This window comes from Pyrgilauda ruficollis, unplaced genomic scaffold, assembly GCF_017590135.1.
Source record: "Pyrgilauda ruficollis isolate IOZ18807 unplaced genomic scaffold, ASM1759013v1 scaffold47, whole genome shotgun sequence".
NCBI classification, from domain to species: Eukaryota; Metazoa; Chordata; class Aves; order Passeriformes; family Passeridae; genus Pyrgilauda; species Pyrgilauda ruficollis.
This window is the reverse complement of record NW_024526266.1, coordinates 1,537,841-1,556,607: the sequence shown is the minus strand read 5'-3', so window position 1 is coordinate 1,556,607 and position 18,767 is coordinate 1,537,841. Positions and strand designations below refer to the sequence as shown.

The 18,767-nt window shown below is 42.0% G+C and overlaps 1 protein-coding gene across 4 annotated transcripts in view; it reads right to left on the bottom strand.

Annotated features, from left to right (window-relative positions):
* Positions 1 to 18,767, bottom strand: part of RABGAP1L (RAB GTPase activating protein 1 like) — a 223,137-nt gene that overhangs the window by 43,737 nt on the left and 160,633 nt on the right. For all 4 annotated transcript variants that reach the window (XM_041478883.1, XM_041478884.1, XM_041478885.1 and 1 more), the window contains one exon: positions 13,769 to 13,897. In XM_041478883.1, the coding sequence (XP_041334817.1) occupies positions 13,769 to 13,897 (129 nt within the window). The remainder of the gene's footprint in view (positions 1 to 13,768; positions 13,898 to 18,767) is intronic.

Sequence of the window (18,767 nt, the reverse complement as noted above, 5' to 3'; positions counted from 1 at the left end):
CCATTACACTCCTGGATGCCACTCCAGCTCAACAAATATCCTGACAAGTTTGCTCAGTTGATGAACAGGAAAAACAAGGCAGAGGATGGTGCTGGACAAGCAGCTATGCAGTCAAGGCACCCTGGTGCAACCTGGAGCCTTGTGGCTCTGCTTCTGCGGTAGCGAAGAGATCTGTTTAGCTATGTAAATAAGATGCATAAATAAATAAATAAGAATTGGAGTGGGCTGAAAAAAAGCACCCAGACCCTGGCCTTTTCAGTATCTTGCAGGTCGCTTAGCAACAGGCTAGCTGCTGCAGGGTAAAAGAGCATGAAATCAGCATCTTTTCAGCTAAAGACAAATTGAATGGAAATGTGGGGAGGTGGCCTTTTCCTGGCAGCAGTGAGGAAAGAAGTAGCTGGTGAATCTGATGCTGTAGGCATCCTTTTGGAGGGGTTCCTGAATGCAGGGATTGTTAATTAACGTGGCTGAGAGGCTTTGTCCTGCCAGCAAACTGATAAATTCCAGAGCACGCCTGGGAAACCAATAATTCAATCTTGATTAAAATGATGTCTGTTACAGTCACCTCCTGGGTTAATTACTTATTAACCATCTCAAATAGCTCAAACCCAGTTCTATCAGACTCCCTTGGCTATGTTAGTGCCAGCTGACCATAGAGCATGTTTTCAGTGGCAGTTACCTAAAACATTCCCCAGCATTGCATGTTCAGGTTTATCACCATGCTGTCTCTGCATTCACTAAAGGAATGTGCACCCTGTGAATCTTTAAGTAACTGGATCTCAGCAATACAAACCCATTTATTCTGGCCAGGTAATTCCTCCGGCTTCTCCAGCCTTCTGGAACAGCCTCGTGTGGACACAGTAGAGGAACATTACATAGACAGCAGCTACTAGAGGGAACTGAGCTATGAGAGCAGCAAGAACAACATCTCATGAAGGACTTAAATGAGAGTTCTGAATACAAGATTTCTCTGGGTCACCTAATCTGGGGCTGGAGTGTATCATCCACTGCTAAATGCAGCTGGATCCTGGCAGCAAGGCACAAGCAGGGCCTGTGTGGCACATGATCACTGAGGGAGGTGAGGGATGCTGGTTGGGTCAGCAGAGGGGCTTGGCAGCTTGTCCAGGAATCCAACAGGAGGAGCAAAGGGAAAACACAGTGGCCTTGCTCCCTGCTTTATACACACACTGCACAGTGATAACTCATTGCACTCCTTATTTACAGGTAACTTGTACTTGTGTGGCACTTCAGCAACAGTGAAAACCATCTGGGGGCTACCAGTGAACCAAATTTACTTGGAGCAGGCAAACTTCTCACCTGCATTTTATCCTCCTGAGTGCCCCATCACAGCACTTAATCTTTCCTGTGATGGGGTGTAGGGTTTAGAAGCCAAGCCTAGTTCCATAGGCAGGAAATGACATAGTATCAAGCAGGATGGCTGCTTTCAATCTTTACAACTTGAAAAATGAATTGTGTGTCCTTGGGAGCTGCACACAGAGATGCATTTGGCAATATTTTGTTCCTCTCTTTGTCTGGGGTTGAAAGGAAGGCGACTGTGGCTCAGTGAGTGAACACTTAGATGAGATACCCTCCATTTCCTTAATGAGCCTATTAAGTGACTCATCAAAGGTGTAACGACCAGTCTCAGAAGGGAGAGACACACAGAGATAACTGACTGTGCTGAGATATTGCTAGTGCACACAAAACAGCCTATATGCTACCGAGTTAATACAGGAATAATGTGATTCCAGTGCTAGAGAAGTACATAGATGGAAAATACCTTGTCACTTTTCCTTTTTGCTGGCTGCAGTTGTCTGTGCCTGAGCTAACAGCTCCAGCTTTTCCTCCTCTGATCGAAGGATGACAAAATCCTGCTGAGACACATCCATCTCTGAGGCATTTGCAGAGTCAAGCACCTGGAGGAACTTCGTGCTCCCTGAGCCTGAGCAAAGTCCATGACTGAAGGAGGAGAGTCTTGGTTTAGGTCATGAGAACCAAAGACCATATCAAAATTCAGAGGGAACTTTATTCTCTGCCTTCCTAAATGAGTCCCTGAAGGTGTGCATGCCAGGATTTAATCTCTCCAAGGAGATTAAAAAGTACTGCTATATTAACACAAATACAGCAGACATACAGCAACCAGCTCACGTCACTCTCCAGCACAATGGATTTTATTTACAACGTTAACTATGATCCACTGTTGCACATTTGCCAGAATCTTGTGTTCTGATTGTGTATTAAGAGTGGAGCAAGGGAAGCAGGAAGAGCAAATAGCATCAATAATGCTTAGGAGACTGAAAGAGATGTACTAAACCACATGCCTATTTCTCTTGAAATGTCACTTTATGTCAACTGTCATGGTTTCCAGACTGTCAGAATTTAATTATATTGTAATTACATCCTATTTGAACAAGGTCACAGGAATAAAAGCTTAGTACTTCCCTCCATTACAGGTGTTGTATGTTCTTACACTCCTGGAGCAGACAAGCCTCCTTTTGCAATGGCAACAAATTTGCCTTCAGCATAAAATGCTGGTTTAAGTCCATTAGTGCAAGGTGAGGAACATTAAGAAATTAAGAGCCATCATTAGTGATGTTTCTGAGAAGCGTCGCAGAGCACAGATGTCTATATTCCCTTCCTAATCCTTACAGTTCACTTTATATCATAACAGCAACAAAAAAGGAACAAACACAAACCCCAGACCTGTGTAACCTTACAACAGGTGCTTGTTTCACTCCAGCCCTCATCAGTGAGTACAGGTGTGTGAAACCCCTTACACCAGGACATGAACATTTCTCAGGTTTTTTTCACCTTTCCAGCAGTTTCCCCCCAAATTCCTATGGCAGTATATAATCTTGTATAATATTCCTGCATGATGGATCAAAGGTTGAAAATTCACAAGTCATACAGGTCAACAGCTGTGTTGTTTAAACAGGGACCCTGCAAACACTGCGTGGCAAGGCCCTTCTGCCAGACAGGATCATTACTGACATTTTGTGGATGACACAATAAAGACAGACTGAAGGAAAACAGAAAGGGACTCTTGGCTGTTCCCAGGGGAGCCTGGGCTCCCAACAAGCCCCTGTGTGAGCTCCCAGCCCAGTGCTGGATTTATAAATGTGCTGCTCCTTCCCATTAGAGACTCAGCCACCAAAGGAGATGCTGCTTGATGGAGAGAGAGATGGATGAGAGCAGTGAAACATGAGATGGGCTCTGGCCCAGCCCACAACCAGCCCTGCTCCCAATTCCCCTCAGCAATTACTGCTGCCCCTGGGATGAACATTTGTACACCAGGTGGGAGTTCCTCTGCTGTCAGAGAGCAGGGGTGGAGGTTTGCTAAGGTCACCACGTGCAGGCAGCACCTTCTCCCCCTTTACACCCCCAGCCCTGACCAGAAGTGTTTTTTATGAAGTCTTGAAGCACTTGGATTTGTTGTGTTGGCTGGAGAAGATGGTTCTGGTGCATACTGGGACAAAAGGAAAAATACATGGCTAAACCAGATCCCCCTCAGCTAGAGAGTCATTGCCTTTGCAGAGCCCCTCATCAGAATTCTGGGAAACACAAACTGTGCCAAGGAAAATGCTCCTTTCCCACCACATGTCCTTCCTCCTGCTAAAGGAACATGCCCTGCTTCACACTGTGCTTAGAAAAGGGAAAAACTAAGCAAGTTCTCTTGAAGGAGGTTCATTACAACACAAATCTACATTTCCCTTTGCATTACAAGAAAAACAAGGGCCAAATTTGCCTCAGAGCTTCCTGCTGGTATTTAAAGGAGCAGGATTTGTGTCCCTACAAGCTTACCTGAGTATGATGGTCTGGACAAGCAGCTGGAATGAAGGAAACTGCTGGGATCTGTATTCTGTGGCATCAAAATACAGCTCCTTTCAGTGAGAGAAATCCCTTTCACCACTGCCTCATGAGGAAAGACATCACACTTACTGTTTCCAGGACTATTTCACATTTAAAAGTAAGGCAGTGGTGACAAGGTGATTGAATTTTTTCCCCATTTCTGACAGGTCTGGTAGATTGCACAATCATCAAAAGGAGCAGCCTGACAATAAAGTTTTTGTGTGTCATCGACAGTGGGAGAAGAAATGAGCCCGAGGTAAGGAAAGCAGGTGCTCAGATGCTAAAGCATTATTCAATTGCTAAAGCATTATTCAATCTAGCTGCTTGCAACAGCTGCCTTGGGGCACACAGGAGCAGCTGGAACATGGCACCCTCATCAGGCAGTTGGGAAGCAAAGCCCTGATCCCTTCTCCAGCTCTTCCCACTGCTCCTGACTGGCTGAAATAGAATCAATATTCCCTGCTGTGCAAAGAGGGAGCATCCTGGGTGGCACAGTCAGGTGGCTTACTCAGACTGCCATCACATTGTTCCTCACAAGGATGCATGGTAAGAGCACAGACTTTGTGCTCTGAGCTATGGGTTAACCAAAGGATTGTTGAGATTAAAAAGGAGCTGCTCAGCTGCCTGACTGCGTGAAGAACATCAGCTACAGTTTAAGTGGTTTTCCCCCAGAGGTTGATGCATTAAGCTCTGAGCCTCTTGAAGTTATGTCACCCCAGTGTGTGTGTGTTAGTGAGCACACACCTGTATTTCTTGTGCAGGTAAGGAGTCAGGAGCACCCTCCAGGCTGGTGCCATGAGCAGCTGCACCTGGGCTGGGGTTCTGTTGAGGCTGAAGATTTTTGCAGCTGTTGTCACAGTAACTGGGTGATTTAAGCTGACACTGGCCCCTGAGCCATGCATGCACACTGAATTAGTGCCTGTACCTCCAGATTTAAGAGATTATTTATTAACGCTGAATCACAAAATGATTTGGGTTGGAAGCGACCTTAAAGCCCATCTTGTTTCATCCCTGCCATGGGCAGAGACACCTTGCACTATCCCAGGCTGCTCCAAGCCCCATCCAGCCTGGCCTTGGACACTTCCAGGGATGGGGCATCCACAGTTTTTCCAGACAACCTGTTCCAAGGGCCTCATCGCCCCCACAGGGAAGAATTCCTTTCCAACAGCCAATCTACATCTCCTCTCAGTTTGAAGCCATTGCCTCTCATCCTGTCACTCCATGCCCTCATAAACAGCTCCTCTCCAGATTTCTGCATCTATACTAATTATTACACTGATTAATAACTTGGAGATGAGATTTTCAGTTTTTTCATGGCTTTTGATTAAGGTGCAGAATCAAATTTTGGTTAAAAATTATTGTCCAGGAAATTGCATTAATTAATTAAGCAAAGGAAGTTGAAAGAATAACAGACAGCTAGGGCAACACAATGAGGAGGTCTGATCTTCATCTGCTGCTTGACAGTGAGGTACCAGCCAGATGTAATCTACTTATGCCCAAACATAAACAAACATAACAGTATAAACAATGTAACACCATGTTTACCATACTACTCAATCTCCACAAGAGAAACAAGGCTACAATATGCTAAAAATAAAAGCAATTAACTGTAGGAAACCAGAGAATCCTGAAGCAAAGCAATTGGGAGATCCTAAAAATGTGAATATTGCCCTTATAAAGCACCCAGCTACAGTCCTGCTCCAGTAGCTACACACTGCTCAGAGAACAGGCAAGTAACTACTTGCTGAATTTAATTTCCAACAGTGTCAACAATGCCAAAAACAATGCCTGGGGTTTGTAATGGCAGGTTATTAATAAGACCTTCAGCTCTAAAAGCTACTGTCCCTGCAGAGCTCTGTGTTTATGAAATACAGTCACTGTCTCCTATACTTAGTTTTGTTTGTCCCCTCATTTTCAAAGCAGAGGAATAAATCCAAGTGCAGGTGCCTGAGAAATCAAACACCAGCAAAATTACAAGAAGACAGTGCCCCCAGTGCCTCTTGTGTTTATTTGCAAAAGCCCTGGGGGAAATAAGGGAAAATTGTTGGCTTTGCCTTTTCTTTTCCTTCTCCTCCCAATTATTTTTACAAGTTTAGCTCTAGGTCTCAGCACAGCGCTTCAGAATTTGTCACTTCCTTTAATTTGTCAAAAAACAAAAAGAACCCAATGTCCCATCCCAGCTGTTGTCTGTGCCACACTGAGAGTGAATCTCTGCAGCTTTTTGCAACAGAGAATCATAGAATGGAATCACAGAATGGTTTGGTCCAGGAGGGATCTTAGATCTCCTCTTGTTCCACCCCTCTACCCTGGCAGGGGCACCTTCTCCTGGCCCAGGTGGCTCCAAGCCCTGCCCAAACCTCCAGGGATGGAGCAGCCACATCTTCCCTGGGCAACCACACCAAACCCCACCCATGGCTGTTTCCAAAAACTTCATTTTTTTTATTCTGTTACATCTGCAAGAATAAAATAACCACAGCTTCTCTGAGAAGGACACATACCATAATGGCTAACCAAAAAGGACAAAAGGTAACTTGAATTTTTTTCCTTAAATGCAATCACTTCCCAATGCGTGTATTCTAAGACTTCTAGACTTAAGAAATAAAAGATAATTCTCTGTGGGTGCCCTGAACTCCCAGCAGACAACAGAGCTTCTTCCTCTGCTGTTCAGCGGAGAGAATTCAGAGTTTCTCAGGTTACAGGAGCTGAGTCCTAAAAACATTAAGATATAATATTTTTCAGGGTCATAGACAACAACAAAACTTTGGCTGGCAAGGGTCATGCCTTGGCCCCAGTGTCTTTTGCATGTAGAAAACATTTCCTCAGAATTACTACGCTGATTACTGCCAAGCTGCCACCTGCTCCCTCAGACCTGACTGCCTGAAAGATACCCAAGAGAAGCACAGAGGAATTTCCACCTCCAGGGAGATTTTGCCATCTTAAGTCTCAACAGTTTTGTTGATGCTTAAGTCAGTATCAAGGAACATTTCCTTGCCAGCATAAACATGGAGTGCAGATCTTGTTTCCAGGCATTTCTCCATCTGCACTTTTACCTACACCTCTTTCTTCACAAAATGTGAAATCCTGTGGGTTTGTTCCTTTTAATTATGGCTGTAAGTGCTGATGCTGGGATACATTTCTTCCTCAACAGCCGCTTTTGCATCACAGAAGTGTCTTTAAAAAGGACACCATCTTACTGGGAGAATAAGAGGTACTACAAACCTGCCAGGCACCATCACCACAGGCTTTCTCCGTAGTCAAACTCAAGGCATTCTTTGGGAAAATCAGTTACTGGGTTTGTTTCCTCCAAAGGAAGAGACAGTTGAGACCTTCTCCTTCAAAAAACAAATATGAGCATTGTGCTGTCAATAGGAACTCCAGACACACTGCTACTGCTCAACATACAAACCACTGAAAGGAGAGAACTTTGTGTGAGATATTTTAATGTGTCACCTCACAGGGGGGTGAGTCAATGTTCCAGCCAACCTGCATCTGGGATTGGAGTTCAGCTTGGGAAAAAGGTTCACTTCCTCTTCCTTCTAGAGCTGAGTTATTTTAGACACATTCTGGCAAAGATGCCAGAAGACAGAGCTGTCAAACAGTGTGACTCCTGCCATCTTCACCTCCTGCTCTCTGTACTATTTTCAGATGCAAGGATGGAAAGCAGCTGTTATTCATCCAGGGGAAGGTGCCAGATTGAAAAAGCTCAAGAAAGAAGGCCCTTCTGAGGATGCTCTCCTTCTCCCTTTGGAACAGAACATCTGCTGTCATAGTGAAAAGCCCTGACTCCTGATGGCACCAAGGTGAACAGAACGGAGATGAGTGCTTTGTTGAACCATGGAGCAGCTTTCAGCTGCCCTCCCTACCTTGTTGAATGAAACCACTAAGAACTTGGGCAAAGTGATGCAACTGCTGTGGATAGAGACAATAAATGTTTGTATCAACTTTTCCACCTCAAACTTTTATAGTTCTTGGCAGACTCTTGCAACACTGCTCTGGTTGATACCACTGCTCACAAGAGCAAATGTCAACTAGTGACTAATACAAAGACACCAAAATATTTGTACTGCAGTCAGGCTACTTTAAATTGTTAAAATGTGATTATACTTAAATAATAATAATAACAACATTCTGTTCCTTTCCTATTGATAAAGAATTAATGACATACCTGATGTCCCTTACAATACCAACTCAGTGCAAATGAAAAAAAAAACCCAAACCAACAAAACAAAATAAAATAACTGAACTGAACTAATGCTTAAACACCATGAAAATATAGCCCCACTACTGGGCAACATGCCTGCTCACTGGAATATTAAATAAGTATTATAAGTTAAATAAATAAACATTTCAAGCCAAACTGCTGTATTAAATTAACAACATTCCTTTCTACGGTGTTAACACTTATTACCAAGATTACAATCTCATTTAACATCCAACTCCATTGCAGGCACTTCAATCCGATTTCCAGATGCTGGCTCATGGCAGTGCCCCACACCACAAAGCCCAGCAGAAAGAAGGAAGCTGGAGCTGCAAACAGGACAGGAATTAAAAAACATGACCCTTGTCACCAGGACAAGTGGATCTGCACTTCAGAGATAACAGCACAGACATGACAAGGGCAATTGACCATGGGCTTTTCATAAGAAATTACATACAAGCATGGCAGGCTTTTCTATAGATCTAAACCGAACCCTTTTCAGTTTGGTTTGGCCTTTTCTGAAGAAGTTGATAAATGTGCAATTTTTAACCTGTCCTTTATAGTGGAAGGTTAAATAGATACAACACTGGTAGAACCAACCCTTGTGCAGTTTCAGGGCCTTTCTGCAGTGACCTCCTTTGCTTTTCTGTTGAATTTTGTGTTGTCCTACCATGATAGCAAGATCCCCAAGTATGTAGGTAAGTACACACACATAGAGATAAGCACAGAGAGAGAGAATGCTCTAGTCTTGTATTTTCTGGAATGCCAGCGAAGGTGAGGAAATGAAGGTATCTGACTCCATGTTCTTAGAAGGCTAATTTATTATTTTATGATATTATATTAATGAATACTGTACTAAAGAATACAGAAAGGATACAGACAGAAGGCTAGGAGATACTAATGAAAAACTCACGATTCTCTCCTCCAGAGTCCCACACAGCTTGGCCCCTGACTGGCCAATAAGTAAAAACAATTCACATGAAGCCACCTGTTGTATAAACAATCTCCAACCCACATTCCAAAGCAGCAAAACACACAGGAAGCAAATGAGATAATACTGTTTTCCTTTTTCTCTGAGGCTTCTCAGCTTCCCAGGAGAGAAATCCTGGTGAAGGGATTTTTCCAGAAAATATGATGGTGACACTCTAGATAGGAGAGAGAGAGAGAGAGAGAGCAAACCAGCTATTCTCAATCCTGCCCATTGAAACTCACATAAATCAATAGGTGAGTTAAACCACGCCTGTAAAAAATCACAGAGAGAAGATCCAGATAGAATATACCAGAGGTGTGAAGCAAGTCAGTCATCACCATCAGTAAGGTGTGAGCTTCAAGTCACCACTCTCAATTGAAAACATTTAAATGGCAACATTATAAAGTAAACCTGCTTTAAATGTCACCAAGCAGGAATAATTCTGAAATGAGAACAAGCTTAGTACACCTCCTGCTACTGTAGCCTGCTTTCCTTGACTCTGCTATTATCCATGGCCCTGGTGCCAGCTCCAGCTGTGGGTGACAGCCTTGTCAGTACAGTGAGAGGTGACAAAAAATTTGTGTGTTTGCTTTGCATTGGGAAAGGCACCGTTTTTATTCAGGGCCATTTGCTGGTCTCATTGAAGGTGCTGAGAGCAGCAACCTGGTAATGCTGCTGGGGGGGCCCAGTATTGTCCAAAAGGGAGATTTACATGGCTGGGAAGAAACTTCTCCTACAAGTTCAGCATTTGAGATCTTTCCTGCTGCTGAGGATGGTGAAAGGTGAGACCAGGAACCACTGCAGTGCCTGAGCCAGGTAACACAAGGTGTCACTACAGATGCTGCCCCACCACAGAACAACCTTCCCTGCAGGTTCCTGTGTATTTCATCCCACGTGTTCACTTCACCTTCCCTGGGCACAGGGACATCCCACAGGTAATTCCAAGGATGTCCCCACCTATCTATCTGGTACACTCAACCTCATGGCATTTCCAGAGCTGCAATGTAACATATTCTGGATTTCCAGAGCTAACACATGCTGAATGTCAGCTCTGCTCCCTTTCCAAATACCACGGGACAGTCATGGAGAAACGGGCACAACTCCCTGAATTCACTGGAAAATGATGACCCAGAGAATGTTCATATGGAGTAGATCTCTCAGTGAGACTCTCCTGTTCCACACCTCACCTCACACCTTCTCCTGTTTCTCACCTTCTCCTGTTCCTCATCTGCCTGAAGCCAGGTGGAAGAACAGAGGTGATGGGACTCCTCTATTAAAATCCAAGGTCATTACAACTTCTTTGGGATGCACATGGATATGTGCAAGAGAAATTGCAAGAAGATGCAAAAAGGCAACTGAGGGAGATGTTGTGAGTGTGAAGAATTTGTCAGATGTTTCCATGAAACAGCACCATTAGGATTAACCTTCATGAAATCTAGAAGAGGGTCTTACTTCATTCATTCACTTATCAAATTGGGTTTCCAGACATACAGAAAAACTTCTGAAAACTCTTGTAAAGACAGAAAAATGAGGAAAGTAAAAAAAAATCCCCTCCCAAAGCATAAGCATAAAAATCCTTCTATGATTACAAATCCAGGCTATATAATTTCTTAGGCCCTATTATTTCATACGTATGAATTAGTTCAAAATGCTCCTTAACAATGGAATATGAGCCAACAAGCTCTGCAGGAAAACACTACTGTTAATTCTAATTCCACTGATGTTCCCAGTGATTTACTAGTAAATGACTGAAATCCAGACCTAGTGAATAGCCACCATAAATAATCAATTGAAAAAGACATTCTCTAGCACATTCTACACAGAAATTTCATTTCACAGCAGCTTTTTTCTTTGTATTTGCAGATCTACTCTTGAGAAAAAGATAGATACCAATCCTTTTTTTTAAAAAAGCAGTACAATAGAACTATTTCCAACACAGCACTTTCAGAATCCAAGGGTTACATCCTGAACTCACAGGAAAGTTGTGAAATTAAGGAGAAAAAACCAAGTAGTTTTAAATTAGTCTTCTGCAGGACTAGAAGTAGCTAAAGCTCAAGAAAAAAGTAAGCAAGGAGAGGTGGATTTTTATTACATGTTAAACTCTTGTTTTGTTCTGCAGTAATCTGGGAACAAAATTAAAAGAAACACTGGAAAAGATACAGCTTACTATGAAACCTGGCCACAACACAGTTCTGTTTTTAGGTTTTTATGCCTCTGTAATTAGCTGAGAAATCTGAAGAAAATCCTACATTCACTTACTGTGTGATACTTGCTCTAAAACCATCTATTGTCTAGTCTACAAGTACTAATGCAGCCCACAAGCAGTGGAAAGACACACAGTGCCTCTTTCATACAGCACAAAAAAAGCAATTTTAAGGGTCTGGTTTGGCTTTTTTTTTTAACATAACAAGTTTTGCTGCATTCAACAAGAGAGGCTACTGCTCTTCATACAAGCTGTGTTCCCTGGGACTCTACCGCTGGTGATGACCAAGACTAAAATCTCCTGTTTGAGAGTGTCAGCTCCTGCAATTATTAGCACCTGCTGGTAAATAAATTCAATGATTCTATAATAGAATTATGGACTAGTTTAGTTTGGAAGTGATCTCTGGAGGACATCTTGTCTAAACCACCCTTTGAAGGAGGGTGACCTTCAGCAGCTCACTCAGGGCAATCTGTGTTTTCAGTGTCTCCACAGATGGAGACTCCAGAACCACCAAGGCCAACACATTCCTGACCCTCCTAGAGAGTACAAAAAACATGTCCAAAAGGCAATTTTTCATCATCAGTTAACAGGATCCCAGGACACACTGAGGACTCCACAGCCACTGCTCCTCATCCTCATGCCACACCAGAGACCATGGCCAGACAGATGCGCCAGTGACCATGGGGACGAGTGGCACCTGTGACAAGGGTGCAAGTCTGGGGACACACACCCATTTAATCTAAGTTTCACCCTCCCTCCAACGGGGTCTTTCCTCACATTAAGTTCTTGAAGTCTCTTACAGGATGAGTTGTATGCTCAGGGAGTCAGCAGAGCCTGACTCCCTCAGCACACCAGAGCAGCAGTTACTGACACAGCAGAAGGTGACTTCAACCTTCCACTTTTTCCACCCCTGAGAACTCCAGGTCTTGGCCCTGAATTCTCCCTCCTTTTCAGTAATTCCTTCTAATCCTCACACACTTCTCTAACACACAAGGGGGTGACTTGACTCCAGGTTTGCTATGCTCACCTGAGCTTTTCCCTTAACCAGAATCCACAGTGTGTGAGAAGCTGTGTATGCACTGTCAAACCCTACCCCTTCCTGACACCCAACAGTTCAGAATGTCACACTCTTCCCACAAATGGCCCCAGGTGCTGAGCCCTGAGCATCTGCCTCAGGTGCATTTCAAAATACCTCCCCAATAAAGGACATGACACACACACACATCCAGTACTAAATGAAAAACTAATAAATAACATTATGTTACATACAATATATTGCACAAGAAAAGGAGAAAGGCACGAGAAAACTGACAGGGAACTCTTCCAACAGGTACCATGAAGACTTCTACACCAACCTCACATCAGAAAATACACAGTAATACTGAGTAAGTAGCATAAAGATAATTCTCCTGTACTTGCTAAGTCTTTAAATTACTCATTTTCAACAACCAAGTAGAGGACTAAATACTAAATAACAAACTACAGCTTTGTATTCACAAACAGTCTCTTTCAGCAGCAGAATTGAAATTCAAGTACAGTTTTACTAAAACATTTGCACAGATCTTCTTTTCCTTGGCTGGAATAAACATTCAGATGGCAAGACCTATTTTTTTCATAAGATCAGTGGTTTAACCAGAAGGGAAAAAACCCCTGCTTAATAAATGATGAAATTAAGCAGCACAAGGGAAATTAACAAATATATTGAGAGAGGCAATAAAAATATAAAAAGAGGCAGTGTTGGAGGAACATTCTTCCTAGTGGGATGTTCTCTGTGCATCACTGGGCCACACCAAACAAGCACTTCCCATCAGAGCTCACATTCCAAGAAATGACTAAAACACATTTTCTCAAAGATCAAACATTAAGCCCCTCCATAGCAATATGTATTTCAACAAAAAACCAAAAAAAATCCAGGACCTTCCAAATGACCACTTTATGAACCTCTGCAGACATTTTAAACAGGTTTCCACCCTCAACAGCTTACAGTCATGCTTCTCTAATTTGGTTCAAGTCCAGTACTTGTAGTCAGTAAGTTCAGAGCAGCCTCACTTCTGACAGCAGAATCTTGCGTAGGGTAGAATATAAAAACATATTCTGTCTTGGTAAGCTTGATATACAAACAAAACTCATTTCTACCTCAATTCAAATGTATTATACGCAGCACTCAGCAGATAAACAGCTTCTGAGCAAAACAAATAATTTCTGAGCTTTGTTTGCGTCATTATCATACAGTGATTAATTGGTTTACTGCAGTCACTGTTTATAAAACAAATAAGGAATTAGTGAGTTCTGATAATTGTTGATGCTGCACCATTTTTCTGTTTTAATTATTAGCTTGTACCCAGGCAGATAAAGAGAGAAAAGGTCACAGATTCACTTTCTTTAAAGACAGAAGGTGTGTGTGTAATTACACAAACATATATAAAAAGCAATAAACCAGCGATTTAATTTCTTTACTTTCTACATGCTACTGCCATTCTTAACTCTGCATTTTACTCTTCCTGTACAAACTCCTGGCTGAAGGAGAAGCAATGAAGTCCATCCTTACCTTAATATTGCAAGCTTGTTCCATGAGTCTCCGGGCGTTCTCCTCAGCTCTGTACCTCTTGGGCAACTGAACCCTGAAGAATTTTAAAGCTCCTTCAAAATCAGCCTGTAGAAGGTCCTCTTTGGAGGTCTGCAATTAAACACAGGGAACTACAGTAAACCCTGGGAACATGCAGTCATGCTCTTCTACTTGATTTGTCATTTACTGGATGCATTCCAGACCACCAATATTCACATTAGCTCTAAGTCATCCTCCTTGAAATCAGCTCTTTTAACTCTGCTTCATAAAACAGAGGCTAAAGCCCATCCAAGGAATCCTAGGGAGGGCAGCACAGAGGACTGCAACATGGGAATGGATTTTATCCTTCTATACCTGCCAGGTAAGAAAGGGATTCTTGTTCAGCCTGTCAAGATGTCAGCGAAGAGAAAAAAAAAAAAAAAAAAAGCAAACAACAAAAACCTAGGAGAAGTTCTTGTATTTCCTGGAAAGCTTGTGCATTAGACCATTAGTGATTTTCATGGCACTGCCTTAAAAAGACAAAGTATATATATTTAATGTATGCACAGTCACAGACATGAAGAGCAGAAGCACATGATTCATACAAGGCATCAGCAAGTCAATGTGCTGAAGCCTGTGACACAATTTCTCAAAGAACACTGTGCCAGAAAACGTTCTACATGCTTATTTCCACATCTCCCATGCTCCTGGACCTCTCAGTGGTACCAAGTCTAAAAGGCCAGAAGATGTTACACATTCACCACGAATCCACTCCCGTCCCTGACAGAGCAATGTGATTCACAGGGACAAAAGTATCCATCCCCCAGGTTACTGGGACCTGCACCAAGAGGTTCAGAAGGTACCAAATCCCAAGCCGTGGCATAGTTCCTTTAAATCATTTACAGAAACTGAAGGTCCTGACAAGACATTCAGAACATCATCTCAAAAATGTGAATTTCAAGGGTTTTAGCCAGAAAAGAGTAAACAAAACTCTGTCAACATAGGTACTCATGGTGGAGATCTACACTGTCTAATGTGTAGAACTGCAAATACCTCAGCAGCAGCACTTTTGGTTAGGGTTAATTGCTGAATTAATTACTCATGTACCACCATTTCCATGTGTGCCAACATTTCCATGTGGGCATCCTCTGCTTTCTCATGAGTAACAAACACCCAGTGTCATTTTTTGCCTCATTACACACAGTGGGTACATTACACACACATCGGTTCAAAGTTTGATTCTTAACTATGTTGTTATCCACTTGAATCCAGAGAATCCCACAATGGCTTGGGCTGGAAGGGAGCTTACAGGCCACCTCATTCCAAACCCCTGCCATGGGCAGGGACACCTTCTACCATCCCAAGTTGCTCCAAGCTCCATCCAACCTGGCTTTGGACACTTCCACAGGTGGGGCAGCCACAGCTTCTCTGCGCAGCCTGTGGCAGGGCCTGCCCACCCTCACAGGGAAGAATTTCTTCCCAATATCTAATCTAACCCAGTCCTCTGGCACTTTGAAGCCACTCCCCCTTGTTCTGTCACTCCAGGCCCTTTTCCAAAGTCCATGTCCAGCTCTGTTCTTTTCTTTCCTTACTGAGCTCACCCAAGATCTATTGGATCATCCTGACGTTCACTGTCGAAGAAGCTGCTGGGTCATCACTGCAGGGACCCAGGAAAAGCTGCCTTGGGGGTGCTGATGAGAAACACTCAGCTTTACAAACTATCCTATCTGATCCCATCCACAACCATGAAATGTTCACCTTTACAAACTCTCCAATCTGATCCTGTCCACAACCATGAAAGATTCAGCTTTGCAACCTATCCCATCTGATCCCGTCCACAATCATGCAATGTTCAGCTTTACAAACTCTCCAATCTGATCCTGTCCAGCATCACTTGGCAGCTGCACAACTTGGCTGAGGCTCAATCTGACAAGGCTGAAGTGTTGACAGAAAGCTGGGGCAGTTGGTATGGGATGAATTAGATCCACCCTGGCCAACATGACACTTCTCTTGGATGAGTTTTCCTGAGGCTGTGAACGCTCCTGCCACACTTAAAGCCAGATCACCGTTTCATACTCCCACTGGGCTGGTTGTTGGAAGCTGCTGAGGGTGGTGGGAGCAGCTTCAGCACCTCTGCCAAACCCCTGCTGGAACCCAAGGGCTTCCAGGGGAAGTTCACTGGATAACGGTGGTGGAAAAGCACCTTAAAAAAGGTTTAATGGGATCACAGAATTGTTAAAGTTGGAAAAGCCCTGTAAGATCAAGCCCAAGCACTTAGCCAGAACTGCCAAGACCACTGCTACACCATGTTCCTAAGTGCCACATCTGCACATCTTATGAATCCTTTCAGGGATGGTGACCCCATCACTTCCCCAGGCAGCCTGTGACAATACCTGAGCACCCCTTCAGTGAAGAAATTTTTACTAATGTCCAATCTAATGGATATTAGGAAAAAATTCTATTTCAATACCCAGCTCATCTCTCTTCCTTTGTCCTCAGCCACGTTGGCATCTGCCATCACTACCCAATTCAGATGTCCCAATTACATTGCCAATGTGCCTTCTTGTGATGCTCCTGCACATCCAGTCCCCTCCTCTTTCCTTCCTTTAAAGCAATTCTATGTAAAACATTTGAAATCAGATCTAATTTTCCTAGGCCTCTGCTTGAATCATTGTTAGAGCAGTATTTTTAACGGTCCCCAACAAACTACATTTGTTAAACTGTAACTATTGATAACTTGGAGTTCTCCATGCTGAAAAATCTGTAGTCAAAGAAAATCCCATAGATCATGGAAGTAAGAACTTCTCTAACAGAGTTTGCTGAACTAAGATTAGAGTTATGGAAACTGCAAACCAACAAATTGTACAGGTTGGTTAAATGAGTGATAGAGTCAAGGCATGTCAGCTCCTTCTACTTCACTGAAAATATTTTAATTTCCTTAAAATAATCTGTTCATCAAAATACTAGTTTCACTATTAAAATCACAAGAAAAAAAAAAGAAAAATAGAAATTTTGGCACCCCAGGATTCACATTTCTTGACATTTTGTGACTTCAACCAATAAATTATAAAGATTTCTCTGGAAACTTCTGCCAGCTGTTTGAGAGGCAGAGATTTATAAATCTTTGTTTGTAGTCACTCAACTCCTGAACCTCATCAACAGATGATTTCTAAACAGCTGATTTCTATTACTAAACCATCTGTACGTTTAATGAGCTAATTATTAAAGTTTGGCAGGTGCATTGCATTTTTGTGCATTTGGGAACTTCAGGAAAGTTTTTTATTACTATAGATGTTATTTTAAAATCATCATATTTTTGATTAAAATCTATTTTCAAACCCAGGCAAACAAGGAGACTCAGTCAGAACTATGACCCAAAAGCTCAGTTTGCATTCTAGATTTTGACTAAATGTGTTCTCAAATGTTCTTCCCACATCACTTAAGTATTTCAATATAGTCATAAAATTATCTTAAATGAATGAGTGGAAAATTAGGAAATGCCCTTTCCCAAAAGTATTAGCAAAGCGTTCAAATCTAAAGGTAAAGTTTAGAAAAATAGCAAATATTCAAAATGCAAGAACAGAATCTGAGAGACTTAAATAATGTTAATTCCTTTTTCTAAAGTAAATAGTGTTGTTACTATTTTCCCCAAAATATTTAGGAAACTGTGATTAAGACAAAGGGAAAATCCTTGGATTTTTTTTTTAAATTTAATTTCTCTGTCTTCAATTATTAATCCTGCAGCTTCATTTATTACTGACTCTATCAAAACTCCTTATTCCTACCTGGGAACTAACACAGCAGAAAAAATTTCGGAACCACACTGCACATCCTTAATTTAGTTCTTCCTCTTTCAGACAAACAGATAAAAATTACTTATTTCCATAGAATTTCAGGTATATATTTAGACTTCTGTAGAATGTCAGTGAGCATAAACCACCTGTTTTACACTTTACTGAACATGTGTCAGAAATGAGGCCAAGAAGTGAAGACTGCAAAGAACCTGGCCATGCTTTACTATTAAATTTGCTTCTGGAACATTCAAAATGCTTCTAAGTATCCTCCAATTTTTCAGTATTTATATACATAAATATGAAATTTATGAATATGTATTAATAAATACATATTTTATATAGTTATATATGCATGAATATAAAAATTATAAATTTGTGTATATAAATGTATATACATAAATTCTTGTATATATATTTATATACCTACAGTATTTATATATACATATATATAATACAGATTATCTATAATGATATGATAATGTCAATATATATTACATCCAATGATAATATTTATATATATATCATATATATAATATGAAAATATCTTTTGCTATTTAATGCCTATAACACACAGATTTTAACTTCTTAAAAAAACTTCCTGGTTTTAACTTCTTTAAGAAGATACACAGTGTAAAACCAAGGTTCACAAGCGATTTATTGCTGACGAAGAGTGCAGAGCTGCATGCCGCAGGACTTTGCTCTGTGCTGCCCTTTGACATGAGCCACAGAGCTGAGAGCTGCTCAGTGGCTCACAGAGGAAATGTAAATCCCCTGACCTTCTGTGCTGGATAAACTCGGGCTCCAGGCTTGGCCAAGTCTGGTGGACAAAACTGTGCTGCAGTAACACCAGAACACACTTCTAGGGCAATACACCAAACTCCTTTGCTGGCTTTTTTAATGCTATATAATCAAACACTTATTTTCCTAAATAAAATCCATGCTCTCTGTAACACACTGGTACAAAAATACTGTGGAAAAAACCCCCAAAACACCTCAAGGTTTGTGAGTGGAGAGTTGGGATCCACAATCACAGCACTGATCTTGTGCACACTCAGTGAGATCCCTCTTCACCCCTGCCTTTCTATGTAGCTCCAAAATTACATGGCAAAGTTCATTGTGCCACATAAAGTACTGATGCAGGTGGGTAAGAAAATCTCCTGGCTTCACCCACTCTGGGTCATTCCAAAGGGAGCAAACCCCCAGAACTG